The following is a 15,061-nucleotide window of genomic DNA, read 5'->3' as shown; positions in this document are numbered from 1 at the left end:
TTAGATTGGACTGATTTTTTTTTTTTTTCAGATGATCTTCCCATCATAGAGATCATCCTCACAAAAAATCAGCTCAATCCAAAACTTCTAACCCATATTTTAAAATTTTATTAATGTTACATTATTTTTACATATGTTTTTTCACATGGCCCTTGATCCTGACCCTATATATATTTATTTTAAGTAGGGTGCATTTTATGAACACGGAGAACAATGGGTGTGAGTCTTTTGAGAAGGATATTTTTAAGCTAGATACTGCAAGCAAGGGCATTCAGGCCATTTCCATAAGTTTCTCACAGGAGCATGGTCAAGGAATGTGTATGTCATAGCTTTGATGGATACCACAAAAGTTATTAGGAAGAAAAAGTGGGTGTGTTTAGGCTTAGATTGAGTGAGTTGTTGGCCTAATCCATAAAATAATAGAATATTGGGGGTTGGTCTGAAGTTATACTGACAATTATCTTCATTTCGTAGATTATTTTTTCTTACAAGAAACCATTATATAATCAATTTTCATTTGTTGCTTCTTATATCATAAAAACTTTGTTTGATCAACTACACTGCCTACCTTGAACAACATTAATTAATTTTCTGCTAAATATAGGTGGAATCTGAGGCTCAAATGTCGGGACTGGGGCTGTAGCTTTGACTTCGTCCCACCAAAATGACAAGTATTCCTCATTGATTATTGATTGAATCATTTGATCTTAGGAATCCTGATCTTATAGGAGGAAAGCTTTGATTAGGCTATCATTGGATTCGATCAGAACTAATGCCCCAATCCATTTCAATCCGATAAGTTTGCTATGGATTGGGTCCCAATAAGGATCCAATTTCATAATCACCTATATTGGATCAACCATGTACCGATACTATTTATTAAAAGGTGTGATGATTCTGTAACTCAACCTGGTGACATGTACCCTGTCATAACCGTAGATTTTTTCTCTTGAGATACATAACTGCACATCCCCATAAAATATGTGCAATTATCCAAGGAAAAAAATCTATAATTCTTGCACCTGCGACGTCAATGAGATTTTGAGTTATCCTGTTAGGTTGAGTTACAAAATCAGCATTATATTAAGAGTCATGTTGGGAAAAAGTTCTTTGGGTCTCGTATTAAAAAGTGAAGGCTATTGAAGAGGAGTTAAATAAATTGATAATAATACATTAATAAAATACATAAATTATACTTTTTGTTAATATTTTTAGGAGTAATTTAATAAGCCCCTTCATTCACCATATCTTCAAGTATATCAGTTAATATAAAACGCAAGTCAATTTAATACTATTTTTGCATATTGAATTTAGATTTTAGTTGGTGTGGTTAATTGTGGTGCCATGAATTATCCAATATGATGAAATCTTCAATTATCTTTACGTGTAGGTGTTAACAAATGAATTATAAATGAAAATATCATAAAAATTAGATGATAGATGAGGTGTTGAGCGCTTCTCATAAATAATGTGCTGAAAATAAAATACGTGTGATTCATGCTTCCCTTGTTAAGATCATAAATACTTGCATAAACAATTTTAAGATGTTAAATAGATCATAATGGCTCTTTTAAGTTTACTTAATCTTGGTGTTATTGGTACCGTTAGGAATACCACTTGCATGATAACTTAGTCAAAAGTAGAAATTTTATATGAAATGCACAAAATGTCATTTCAAAAATCAAAATGCCAGAGGAAGCCTTTCACAAAAGTACTTTATATTGAGTTCCTACCAATATTTTCATTACAAAATCTACATTTTCTATGTGGGGGTAATACTAATTTTATTTTCTTATAAAATTAAAAAAATTAATATTTTTGTTTGATTGAAAATGGAGTTGATGAAGATACCTCTGGCTAAGTTAGGAAAATTTGCTGAGTTGCGGTATCACGATTTATGACCTAGGTTTAAAATCCGTCTTCATCCTCTAATTGCTGACCACTAACTCACTTACGTTAACAAAACAAAAAAAAAAAAAAAACAGGGGATGGGGTCCTTAAATGAGTTTTCATGTTGAATCAACTCGGTAAACAGACAACTGGAGTCGAGTTTACAAAATCACAATAGAGATGACTAAAGCATGATTGTTAATTTGTAGCAGGAAATACTCCCAAACAGTATTTTATAATTTAGAAGTTTTTTTACTTGCCAGGGGACATTAAGTTACAAACTCCACTTCTTCTCACGTGTGACACTCCATTTGGATACAATGTAGCTGGACATTCTTGAATCTTGACAAATCCCACACAAGAAATTAGCTTGATTGGTGATTTTATTGGTACCAAAACTCCTTATTTAGTTTTTTTTGCGACGTCCATCGTCTAAATCAACTTGCCTAAAGGCATGTATGTTAGGTACTCTTTGATGAGCCAACACCTAAATTTTAACCTGATTTGGTAAATTGTAATTGTTGGATTAGAGTTTTATATTGGACTCACAATGCATACTTTTCACAAGAACAATGCTACGGTGAATATGCTAGACACTGTCATGGACACTGTTGATGTGGAGGTGTGCTCAGAATCATAGATGCTTTGGGAACGGATCCTTTGTAGTCCAATTCTCCAGTAGCACCATGGAACATTACATTGAATAAAAATGACAAGTCGGTCCTCTTGTAATAAATGTTTGTATCAGATTTAAAAATAAAAATCTCAATTCTTTCTTTTAAATCTAATCAAAGAAATTGTAGAATCCATCGTGATCATTTACTATAATATCTCTTCGGTCAACAACCAACATTACTGGTTGGTCAAAATGTAAAGCTTCTAGGCGGCATGTAATTAAGATTTGATTAATTAGTATAAATTCGTTACCAGGAAATTGATTATGATAGGGTTGCTAATGGTGTGACTGAGGTAGCTTTGGCTGAGCCCCTAAAGAAATTGACTAAAAACCTAACATGACCAAAATACAGTAGTCTGGATCGTTAATTTCTTTCTATGTGGATGGCAATTTTTAGTTTTTGTCCATCAATCAATCCTACAATTTCATAAGAATATAAAATACATGAAAGAGAGAACAAAATGATTTGTTTAAGAGATTCGTGTGGAATCTAATGACAATGTCCCTAGGCTTCTTGGAAAAAAAAAAATCTTGCATTCCGATTTTTTCCCAGCCCACCTTTACAAAGTATCATTCCCCCTCTCTCTAAGGTAGATAAAATAAGTTCAGCATCAGCACCGACACCACACCCGTGGCGTAAATGAAATGAATAAACTATGAGACTGATGTGCATTTGTGTTGGCTGCTACAGAAACCACTGATTTGAACATGGAACGTCAAGGGCCGAGTTGGCGTGATCTGCATTTGCCACATTATCACATCTAATTAAAATAGTTTAATGATAGAGAACTAGCCATGTCACAATATAGTTATGGTAGTTGTGTAACTTCTAACACCTGTATGGGAAGAATGTTCCACATCATCATATAAATAGTTTTATGTAAATGTAAACTCTATAAATGTTAATATATGAAATTAGATTGAATAATTTTGGTCTATCTATTAAAACACTTCTTTCTCTCTCCCTCTCTGGCTAAAATTATCAGGCTGGTTAAGACAGTTTTTATAGATTACACATGACTTGGCAAATTTATAACTTGACACGAATTTTTGAGTCAACTCAACCAATTTTTTTTTATCAGATCTAAATATAACGTTTTGAATCATATGCATGTAACCATTGGATCAGGTCTAATTAGGATTGTAACTTGAAAAGGGTTGAGCGTAAACCCATAACTCAACTCAACCCAACCCAACCCGATCGTTGGGCCCGAGCTCGTTAACCCAAGCTTAAGCTTTAGAAATTGAGTTGAGCACAAATTAGCCCAAGTTAGGTAGTTTTTGGCGAGTAAATTCGTTCTGATTAGCAAATAAATTTTATTTCTTAAAATATGAATAGAACATTAAAAACAAAATCACTACTAATTAAAATTACATATAACCCCCAAATTCATCATTGGAAAAATATTTAGAGAGAGAGTGTGTGTGTGTTTGTGTTTTCCTCCATAATTGTAAGTTGTGAATCTTGGAGTCTTGGTTTATTTTTTATAAATTAATTTAAAAGATTGACTCTTCATCTTCAAGAAATTTGTACATACTATATATATAAACATGTATAGCGATATATTAAAAAAAAAAATCCTAATTACTATAAATATATGTAAGAAGAATAATTAAAAAATACTTTAGAAAAAAAATAGATAACTAATATAAAATATTTATATATTAACATGTAGCATTGGGTTCAAGTTGAGTTGGATAGACCGAACCCTCAACCCGAATTGAGGCTGGAGTGAGATATTCTAACCCAAGCCACCCGCCCAATCAATCAGTTGAGTTCGGGCCAGCCGGCTCAAGTTGCAGTCTTAGGTCCATATCATATCAGATCAGCCCCAATCAATTAAATATATTGAATATAATTAATTAAACTTTATATATTTAAACAAAATACATTCTCACATTTTATCTAACTGGGACTATATCGAAGCCGGACATGATCAATCCAAAACAGGTCTGCTTTGTTATCAAATAGGATTTATTAAAATCCAATCCTTTAAATTGGATTTCACTTCAGATGGGATCAGACCCGGTAAGGAAACAGTTTTAAGCCTAGCCACATTGTAAATCAGGTTGGATTGATTGCTACGGATCCGGATAAATAAATCGAGCTGGGGGTAACGGATCTAAATAAAGGACACCAAACCCATCTGTCCTGACTCGATTATTAATGTTGCCAACAGATGTATTAAAAATAAAAAAGGACCATATTATCCCAATCTTGGGCTTGTCATTTTCCTTTGTTTTGCTCTTTTTGGGATTTTCTCTCTTTTGAACTCTTTCGCTTTAAATAAAGGAAGAATATTGGGATTTCATCTCTCAGTACTACAAAGAAGAAAAATACAAGCATATATAGCTTCTCGTACAAAGGGAATATACTCAAGAACAGGACCTATTTTTTTCTACAACGATCGACTCATTAACGATTAAAACTTCTCTTCCTCTAAAGTCTACAAAGATATTAAAGTCAAAAGAAAAACATAGAATCATCAAAGGAAGGTATACGCTACCCATCATGAACATCATCATGATGATGCTCACCATAATCTTTGCTATCAGTATGTGTAATCATGGACAAGGCTAGCCCTATCAGGGACATTGAGACGCCATGAAAGGAGAGGAACACTTCTGTCGGACTCACTATCGTCTCCAATGAAGCTGAATTCGGTTGTGAGAGCTGGTGATGATTGGTGGGCCCATGACTGATGATGATGACTCATCATGTGTTGCGCCTCTATGATCGTTGGTGGAGTTGCAGTGGTGGAGGTGGCACGTCTCTCTTCCTTCTTGTAACGGATTCCACATGCATTGCAAAGTGACTGCACCACACATAAATGGTCAATTGGTCAATTCAGACTCTCTAACTAAAAATAAAAATAAAGACTTACACTTAATACGTTGAATACACATTATCTCACGTGACGGATGAGATGGGATGATGAACACAGGTTTCCTAGAGATCAGTTCACGTGAGAATCGCTGGGTAACATCTTGGCTTCTCATTCTAGTTTGAGAATATAATTTTTCCAAAAAATAATATAAAATAAAGATGATGATGCTATATAGGAAAATCCATATCGCATCTCCCAATTGTAGTTTGAGATTTTTTTGGGGCAAAAAGTCGATCCGAAATTTTAAATAATCTCATATTGACCAGTCGAAAGATGTCCTGTGATTGAATGCTAAAAAAAAAAAAAACCCTGTCATAGGTTTGTTAAAACTGGCCTCAAATCTAAAGCATGAGAGATTGAAAAACATATACATACATACATAAATAATTGAAAATTATATTGTTTTGTCAAACGAAGGTGGACGTGCAGCCTCAAACGCGTGGCTGAGACGGGTGGGAAAAACAGGTTTTCAACCGACACAAGAGACTAGAGATTTTTTAGGGAACACATGCAGGCGTTAAGGAGCATTTGCCCATCTCAACAGTGCGTTTCACTGTGTACCAAACGTGTTTGAGATTAGAAAACTCCAAATATAACATTGAGAGAGAGATAGAGAGAGAGAGAGACTGACCTTTGGGCCTCTGGGTCCATTTCTCCAAAGAGGGGTTGATGTTGTACCACAGTTGGTACACCTGCGAGCGAGAAGAGGATCACCACCGTCGGAAGTGTTGATGATGCTGTTGCTACACCTTGGGTTGTTCTTATGTGTAGGTGCTGATGATGATGGATTCTTAAGTGTACCCCAACAAAGTTTTGACATAAACGAACCAGACCTTCGGTGACAGTTAATCTTCTTGTCTTCAGTTTGGCGAGAAGAAGGTGTTGCTAAAGATAGAGTGCAATCTACGGAAGAGGAACTGATTGGGTATCCCTCATCATCATCAAAAGGGTTGTGATTGAATAACATGGTGCATTGGCCCACATAATTTCCGTGATTGTTGCTGCTGGACCTTTGCATCTCTATATATCTAATTTTGATAGAAAGATGAAGTGGGTTGTATTATAAATGGAGATTACGCGTGTGGTTCGCACTTGAATCGGGAGGTTCAGGTGAGAAGTTGAGACTCGAAAGGGAAGAAGGAAAGACAGTGAGAGTGAAGTGGGAGAGGAAGACAAGGAAAAGAAATATAAATAAATAAATAAATATGGGATAGTGGGATGAGCTTGAGGAGTTATCGAAGTTAGAAAACTAAGAGAGATGTAATAATTTAATCTTTGAAAAATCTTGGGTGTGATCTGTCTTATATAAAGGTTGTTCAGATATCGCCCTCTTGGTTTTGGAGAATATTTGGGATACCCAACAATTTGAAACTTGATGACATCACCCCTTGACTGTGGTCTTCTAAAAATAAAGTGCTAACGCAAAAATGACTAAAATAGCCATCTTATCCACCTTTATACTTCAATCTTTACTGTAAAAACATTACATTTTCTTTGCAGAGAACCCTCAATCATTGAGCCTTGATTTGGATAAGTCGTCTGAATAAATTTTATTTGTTATTTTATTCTCAACATAATAAAAAAAATAGAGTTACAAATCAAATTTTGTCACCTAACTCCATTGAAGATCAAAAGCGGTGGTGGAAAACTTTTAGGATTTGCCTAGTTGCAGGGAATTGGTTTATGAAGGAATATGAATTCATCAAGAAATGGAATTTCATAGAAAATTAAATCATTTCATTTGATTACTTCTAGGCAAATGTGAGGAAGAGAGTTGATTTTTTATTTTGGGGCTGAAAGTATCGTGAGGGAATAGTATTTGGAGGTGAAGAATCATTTCCCAAGGGGATGCAAGTTCGGAAAATAATTTCCAATCCTAGTGAAAAATTATTTTTGGATGGAAAATAAAAATATGTGCCCTCCACCCTTGAAAATCACATTTTCAATAAGAACCGAGCTCCCTCCATTTATCTTGTGTACCTGTACTTAACCTTAAGATCTATTTGATAACAGAATACTCTTTTTTTAAAAGGAAATTTTAATTTCTTGAGCTAATGATCATGAAAAAGTGAATTTTGTGGGAAGATGAATTATGTGATTTGATAGTGTATATATATAAAAGTGTTTTTAAGTTTAACGGATGTGAGCAAATTTGAAGAGAAATTTTTTTCTCAAAGAAACATCAATTTAAGATTTCATTGAATCTCAAATGATCAATGGAGCGAAACCTAATTAAAGAGATATTTTTTAAATTGGGAATGTCATAAATACATGTGGATTTGTGTGATTAGTAAAAATGAGATTTTCTAAAATCTCAAGTTGTCTTTTTCATGAGAAAAAAATTATAAATTGGGAGATAAAAATCATCTCTCTTAAGAGTATCCTAGGGTGGAAAAACATTTTCGCATCTCTTCAAAGTGGAAAAGTAAGCTATCAAAATCTAAAAATTGTTTTTTTATTTATTTAAATTAAACAAAAATGACCCTCCAAGGTTATAAGAAAGAGTTTGTTGATTAGGATATTTTCCTCTGAATAATTTATAGAATTTTCAGAAAGAGGTCAGTCAAAGGGGTTACGTCATAAGTTTGAAAATTTAGGGGTATCTCAAATATTCAGCAAAAAATTGGAGGAGTATCTCTAAAAGCCCCCATATAAACGGGTAAACACCAGTCAGCACTTCTAGTCTACATTATCATCAAATGCAGAGAAAAGATGATTTAGTTCAGTCAGTCAGTCAGACAGTTGGGAGTCTTTCTTGTTTTGATGACCAGGTAGTAATCGTACTTTCACTATATACATCGATCGCTATCCCCTACTCCATGATTTCAGTTTCCTTATCTAACATCACATCTATTTTTAATACCACGTGGAAAATTACTAGCCCATTCTATGTGCAACTGTCAATTCTTAACGAATAATGGTAAACTAATTATTAAAAAAAAAAACTCAACTCTGCTAAACTGATGTGGAGTGTACATATAATAATAGATTTTTTCTTATGTATCTCAAGGAAATCTATGTTTTGTGTACATGCCAATGCCATTTCACTTGAGTCTATTCTTTTTTCGGGTCAATTTATCATCACTTATTTTTAAATAGAATTTGTAAACGATCCAATTCTATCGCAATGGTTCAATATGGGTTGAATCACCTACGCAACTCATCATTGGGTAAAAATATTTTACAAAAATCATTTTAATATATCAAAGAATTAAAAACATCCCTAAGTTTTAATATAAGATTTTATGAAATCTTATATTGACTTTTTCGTGCAAAATAAAGTCTCATCATTGAGTAACTACCATCACATTTTGCAATCTATTATCATTTTTATTTTCTTTTTTCGTAAAAAAAAAAAAAAAAAAAATTGAAGTAGTACTGGACAATGTTTATTCAGCTTGTAGAGTACAGGATGAGAATACAATAATTAGTGTGTTCAATTATTCACTCATAGATAGATTAGCAAATCAGGTGGTCACTCGACAAGAAATAATTTGATAAGTAATCTCTGTCGTTGGTCTTTGTAGGTCACTTATAAAACTAAATTGCATGCATTTCACATTCACTCATTCTTTGATACATGATGGTCCTTAATGAACTGAGTGGGTTTTTTTTGCTTATTGTGCTCATGGACTTCTCACAGAATGCCATGTCAAGCATTTAAGGTTAGTATTGTTAATTAGGAATGTCCTCAACACACATGGATTCATGTAATTGGTGGATCCTAAATTTCGGTGGAGCAACAATTTGTCTTAATGAAACTATGTACAAAATTTATTAATCACAAATTTTCTTAATGAATCCAGTGTTCAATACTATTACCTTTGCATCATTCCAGAATCCATGATTAAAAATCATGAATTATATTAGTTCTACAACTAAGGCTATCAATGGATCAAGTCGACATGGGTTTTTCATATAGGATTGGATCGGACTTGAATAATAATCGTATTAGACTTAAATTGTAATTTATCCAATTTGAAATATAAAAAACACAAAATCGATCTAATTGACTAAGTTTCTTGTAGGGTCGAATTCTTGATCCATTTTTTATATTATTGAAACGAATTTCATGTATGATCCGATCCAATGATATTGTAGCTTAGGACATTGGATCAACACGAGTGATGGATCATTCAACAATATATGCCACGTGGCATAATCTAAAGTGACTTACAACGTGAGAGGGGAAGAGAGGAAGATAGTTAAAAAAAAAAAAAAAGATTCTTGGTCTTTGGCCTTTGTGGTCAAAAGAACCCACGTGACTCCCCATGGAACAGTCTTCTATGGATCTGGCATCTCCGATCACGAGGCACACAGTTCCCTAACCACCAAAAACACATCAAACTCCTGTCCGTATCCGTATCCGTATCTCTGTTAGTAAAAGTAGAGAGAGAGAGAGAGAGAGCAAAACAACAACAACAACTCAAAATGTAAAGGACCTCTCTCCGTTGTAAGACACGTGGCATTTTAAATTTATTTTACATCCCCTACATTTTCTTCAAGTTTGAAATACATCCTAGAAATGCCAAGTGTAATGCAAGGGAGTGTGTTGCTTCAAAATTTTGAAGTGGGCTAGCCGCTTCAAAGTTTTTTTTTTTTCCCTCCATTCATATATCTATCACATCCGTACCGTTTAAATCACGTGCCCCAACGGATCTCATCATCTTTTCACTGTACTGATCCCGAGAAAATTTATTTTAAAAGCAAACAAGACGAACAGAACTTCTTGGATTTGTGGTTATTTGGTTGTGTGTACTTCTCTGGTCAAAGAAACAAATAAAAGAAAAGCTAAGAAACAAAAAAAAAAACAATAAAGTGAGAGTACAAACACATCTCTATAAATCGATCAAAAACAAGAAAAATTCCAACTAAAAAACAAAGAGATAGACAAAATCGTCTCGAGATTTGTGTAGGACAATCAGGAGGACGACTACCGCTTTTCAAAAGATGCTCTCTCTCTCTCTCTGAGTCTATCTTGCAGCCAGAGCTTTGTGCATCACGAGTACGAACCAACAGACGATGGACCCAACATATTGAATTTTGATCATGTACTCGGGGTACTTAGAAACGTTAATCAACTCCATGTATGTAGCATATTATTGAGGGATCCACTTATTGAAGAATGTTATTTGCCCAAGTTAATGGCTAGATTTTATCAACTAGGATGAATTTTTTGTGTGCAGGTGGTCTCAATGATAGATGTTATTAGGTAATTTTATCCAGCATCTGAAGTACAGGATCGCCCTTTCTTACATAATTTAAAATTAATGAACTCTTGGTCTAAACATCCCAGTCAAAGAAACCTCCACACTGGTCAACATAATGTAATAATGATTTTTTATGTGGTCCATTTTGATTTGGTGAGACCCACACTTGTTCATTTCCAAGGAGGATACCTCCATCTATCATCACGTGGTATACTCTTTTGGGCTCTCTTACTCATGAATGTTCATGATGATAATAGGTTAGGGCTGTCAATGGATAGGATCAGACCCAAAACTCAAATCCAATAATTTCAAATCCGGATTAAGTATTAATTTGAATTTGAAATGGATCCCATCTGACCCAATCCAAATGTATTGGATTGGATTGGATTTGTATCCAGATATCAAGACCCAATACTAAATTCCAAGCAGACAAGGATCCAATCTGATTATTGGTGGATTACGCCACATGTAAAGATAACTGGATAAATTTCAAACATATAAACCACTAACCAATATTCTCTTCACTTGACCAATCACTCGTGTGTGTGTGTGTGTGTATATATATTTAAAGAAAAATGCTGAAGTAACATAAAAGATTGACATCGATTCTCACATTGCTAATGTAGATGCATGTATGAAATTATACTCTTTTTGCTCGTATCATTGAGTCATCAGCTTAATACCCCACCCTCACACACACGAGTTTTTAAAAGTTATAAGGATTTATTTATATGTTAACAACGACAAACAATCCACGCAATTCTCTCCTAGACAAAATTTTAGATCCACCACTGCCCTTATCCTTCGAATTAGGAAATTTTGAGAGGAACAAATCTAATTGAGTTAATTAAGTCAAATGATTTGCGTGCATCTTAAGTTGTAATTATGATCTTATTGGACCCAAGGTTAGAATCATTATTTTTGGGCCCTACCCTTGAAAGTGCTTTGGAAATCATTTCGGCCTCAAAACGAAATAAAGTACACTAGTCACATGTCATGTGTACCTTACTCTGCATGTTTTACATGCCTTCATTCACGCTTGTACAAGCCTAGAAATATAGCCATGTTCAATGCATGCATGCAGTTGTGTTATACAAGCTTGGAAGTAGAAGCGAAGGTCCTATTCATAAGTTACACTATTCTTGGAAGTAGAAGCCAGGTCTTGTTCATAAGTTTCTTTAATTATCTTTTTTATTCCATTATACACAATTCCTCAAAAGCACCAAAATATAAATTTGGACTGTTGAACCAAGATACATAGAATAAATGATCTCTCTTTCTCTCTCTAAATTCTAAAGGACTTGGACTTGGAGCTCTTTTTTAAGAGAGATTGGGCTTTTCTCTCTCTATCTCTACAAGAGGGTTTGGGATTGGCCCATTGATTCGGTAGAAAATCTTTTATTGCCATGTTACATTAAAGTATTAATATTTTAATAGGAAGGAGAGAGAGAGAGAGAGAGAGAGAAACCCCAAACAACAAGCCAACCCACCTAAAGATGGAAGATCTCTCTATTCTAGTCTTCCAAAGAAAAGTGATTAAAAGGTTGCCGTCCTAAAAAACACAAGTTCTTGTCGATATATCATTGACGTCTAAGACCTTATAAACCTCTAATTGTCTCCTCTGCACTGGTCTATCAAAAGCAAATCCACCTATATCTTTATGCTGTACCCCTACCTCTTCTTCACTCTCTTTAAGAATTACCTCCCTCATGTTAAAAAAATATTAGATCTCACTCCCCAAATTCAAATTATATCTCCTGTGAACTTTGGCTTTCAGCCTGTGCAACTTGTAATTAAACTTTCCCTGTTTTATATTTTTATAGACAGCCCTTTAGGATTCAGTGAATTTTTAAAATGCCCTCCCATGTTTCTAAAACTGATTACATAACCCTTGACATAGATTCGATCGGGTATCTTATCCGATCGGTTCTAGATCTATCATGTTCCGATCCAAAAAAAAGGTAAGATAAATATATAATGAGAGCTGCTATTGGCACCCTAACTTTTACTTATTACACTCCAATTTCTAAATTTTTTTTTATCACATGTCACACCCCAGTTAAAGATTAACACACACTCTTCCAACATTATAAAAATTTGGCTACAATTATAATCTTGACATTGCAAAACATTATTATCCTCATTCAAATAATTTCAATAGTTGTTTTACAATTATGATTAGGTTCATATAAAATCTTAAACACAAAAGAAAACGAACAAAAAACAAACAGACAAACAAAAAAATAACAATGAGGGAGTTTCTATTGGCATCCCAACTTTTACTTATTCTCAACTATTCACTTATTTTTATTTATTTTAATTGGAGTGTAATATGTAATGGTTGGGGTGTCAATAGTAGTTCTCTATATCATTATATTATATATTTTGTTTAATATATGAAGTTTATCTAGATTTTGTATATCAAATCAAGAATGATGGATCCAATTTTTATTGTACTGGGTTTGGATCGTAATATTGAGATTTGAGAAAAAAAACTCAATCCTAGTCCCTATTTAAAAAAGAAAAAAAACCCTTCATCACCCCACCACACACCCTCAAATCCATTGTTTTTTCAAATCTGTAGGGTAAACCTTTGATTTATTTCTTAAAGTTTAATTGTTTTCCCCCAAAAAATTAGGATTTATTTTAACAAAGTCATTAGCTTAATTTTTATTTATTTTCTTTCCATTGATTTTGAAGCCAAAAAAAAGAACAGAAAATCGGATAATTATTCAGCCTAGGCGCAGAGAGAGAGAGAGAGAGAGAGAGGACAATATGTACAACACCTTATGCTTAATCAAATGGATGTTGTACTATTGTATCCCAATTAGTGTTATCAATGGGCCAGTGCAGCATGTCATTGATTAGGTTTGGGGTGGTTTACTTATCATTTTGGGCTTGGCTTGATACATTTTTAGGGTATCATTTTGGGCTAGTCCTGATACATTTTTCGGGCCCCGCTTAGGCTTCATGCCAACAAAGTCAAATTTGTGGCCCGATTAGCATTGATCCATTTATGAACCAACCCATTGAAAACCCTAAATTCCCAACACAGGTTAATACTAGGGGTGCACATTGGATTGGGTAAATCCGAGATCCGAACCAATCCGAAGCTTTTGGATTGGATTGGTTCGGACCAAACACACCCACAGTTCGGGTACGGATCGAAGAAAAAAAAATCCGATTAATTTGGTTCGATTCCGGATTAGGATATAATAGAACCGAACCAATCCGAAAACCGAACCAATTATATATAAATATATATATATATAATATATATATATATATATTATATATATATATATATAATTATTTAAAAAATAAAATTTTCAATTTTTTATTTCTTTCTTCTTCTTCCTTTTAATTTTTTTTTATTATCCCAAAGTCCACGTTCAAAAAAAGTCCTATTTGCTTTTAAGGTTTGAAGATTGGAGGAGATAGAATGCTTGGATTGAGGAAGAAGGTATCTATCTTCAATAAGTATGAGAACCGAGAACCGATCCGAACCAATCCGAACCAAGATTGGATTGGATTGGTTCGGTTCTATAGGGTAATTGGATTTGTTTGGTTTCAAATTTATAGAACCGATCATGTTTGGTTCGGTTTCAATTTTGCCAAAATCCGAACCAATCCGAACCATGTGCACCCCTAGTTAATACGCAAACTCCATCTGTTCAAAATACCCAATTATCAAATAAAGAAGTTTTTTAAATAAAAATTATTGGATTCTTCTTCCATTAATATCCCAAAACATGAATTATTTTTTTAATCAATTATTTATTTTTGATTTTTACGAATTAGATACTTAACAATATCCTTTTCGAAAATACCTATCCCCCGTAGTCAACTGCCTACCAACCAATTCATCTTAATACCTCATCAACCAACCTGGTTACATTCACTATTAGGTTGATTCAAGGATTACTGGATTACTTCATTTTATTATGCTTTGGAGATTCTTCAAAGTCTAATCTGCTTCATTCAAGAATAATGAACCAGGTGTAAACTGGACTGCTGCATTACATGGGTGAGAGTTTTTCCACACTAAATTTTTTTTCTATGAATTGGCCAACTTAATAAAAGCTTGTAAAATGACAAGTTACAGAATCTTATGCGATCACCTAAAAATACAATTTAAAAATCATCATTGACCAAAAACACCCTTCTAATCTAATAAATAACAGTTTTTGGTCATTGAAGGAAGTCCTTTGAATCTGATATTATTAGGTGCCTATAGCCCTATACAATATTGAAGTATAAGAAAGAAAATATAAATATGGGATCTGGGCAATGGTATTTGCATTATCATTGAAGACCTTCAACTTCAATAAAAAACATTAAATGTACTCGACTAATAAATCTAAAAGCATTTGACATTTTTTTTATAAGCAATAACA

At 33.7% G+C, this 15,061-nt stretch overlaps 1 protein-coding gene across 1 annotated transcript; it reads right to left on the bottom strand.

The window, feature by feature from the left end:
* Nucleotides 1–4,823: 4,823 nt before the first annotated feature.
* LOC147403597 (GATA transcription factor 18-like) lies at nucleotides 4,824–6,682 on the bottom strand. The gene is made up of 2 exons (XM_086437672.1): nucleotides 6,086–6,682; nucleotides 4,824–5,382 (listed from the first exon to the last, which is right to left on the bottom strand). Exons 1-2 carry the CDS (start codon nucleotides 6,470–6,472, stop codon nucleotides 5,119–5,121), a joined length of 651 nt encoding a protein of 216 aa, XP_086293798.1. The 5' UTR covers nucleotides 6,473–6,682; the 3' UTR covers nucleotides 4,824–5,118.
* Between the last annotated feature and the right edge of the window lie 8,379 nt (nucleotides 6,683–15,061).

The sequence above is a fragment of the Akebia trifoliata genome, chromosome 4, assembly GCF_017979445.1.
Source record: "Akebia trifoliata isolate Shusen 1 chromosome 4, ASM1797944v1, whole genome shotgun sequence".
Lineage (NCBI taxonomy): Eukaryota > Viridiplantae > Streptophyta > Magnoliopsida > Ranunculales > Lardizabalaceae > Akebia > Akebia trifoliata.
This window is presented reverse-complemented; position numbering and strand designations above follow the sequence as displayed.

Bases quoted from the DNA above. Each gene is read 5' to 3' on its own strand.
- LOC147403597 (XM_086437672.1), bottom strand. From the start codon at position 6,472: ATGCAAAGGTCCAGCAGCAACAATCACGGAAATTATGTGGGCCAATGC. The intron at 5,383-6,085 runs GTCAGTCTCTCT...TGTGTGGTGCAG, and splicing joins ATGGACCCAGAGGCCCAAAG to TCACTTTGCAATGCATGTGG.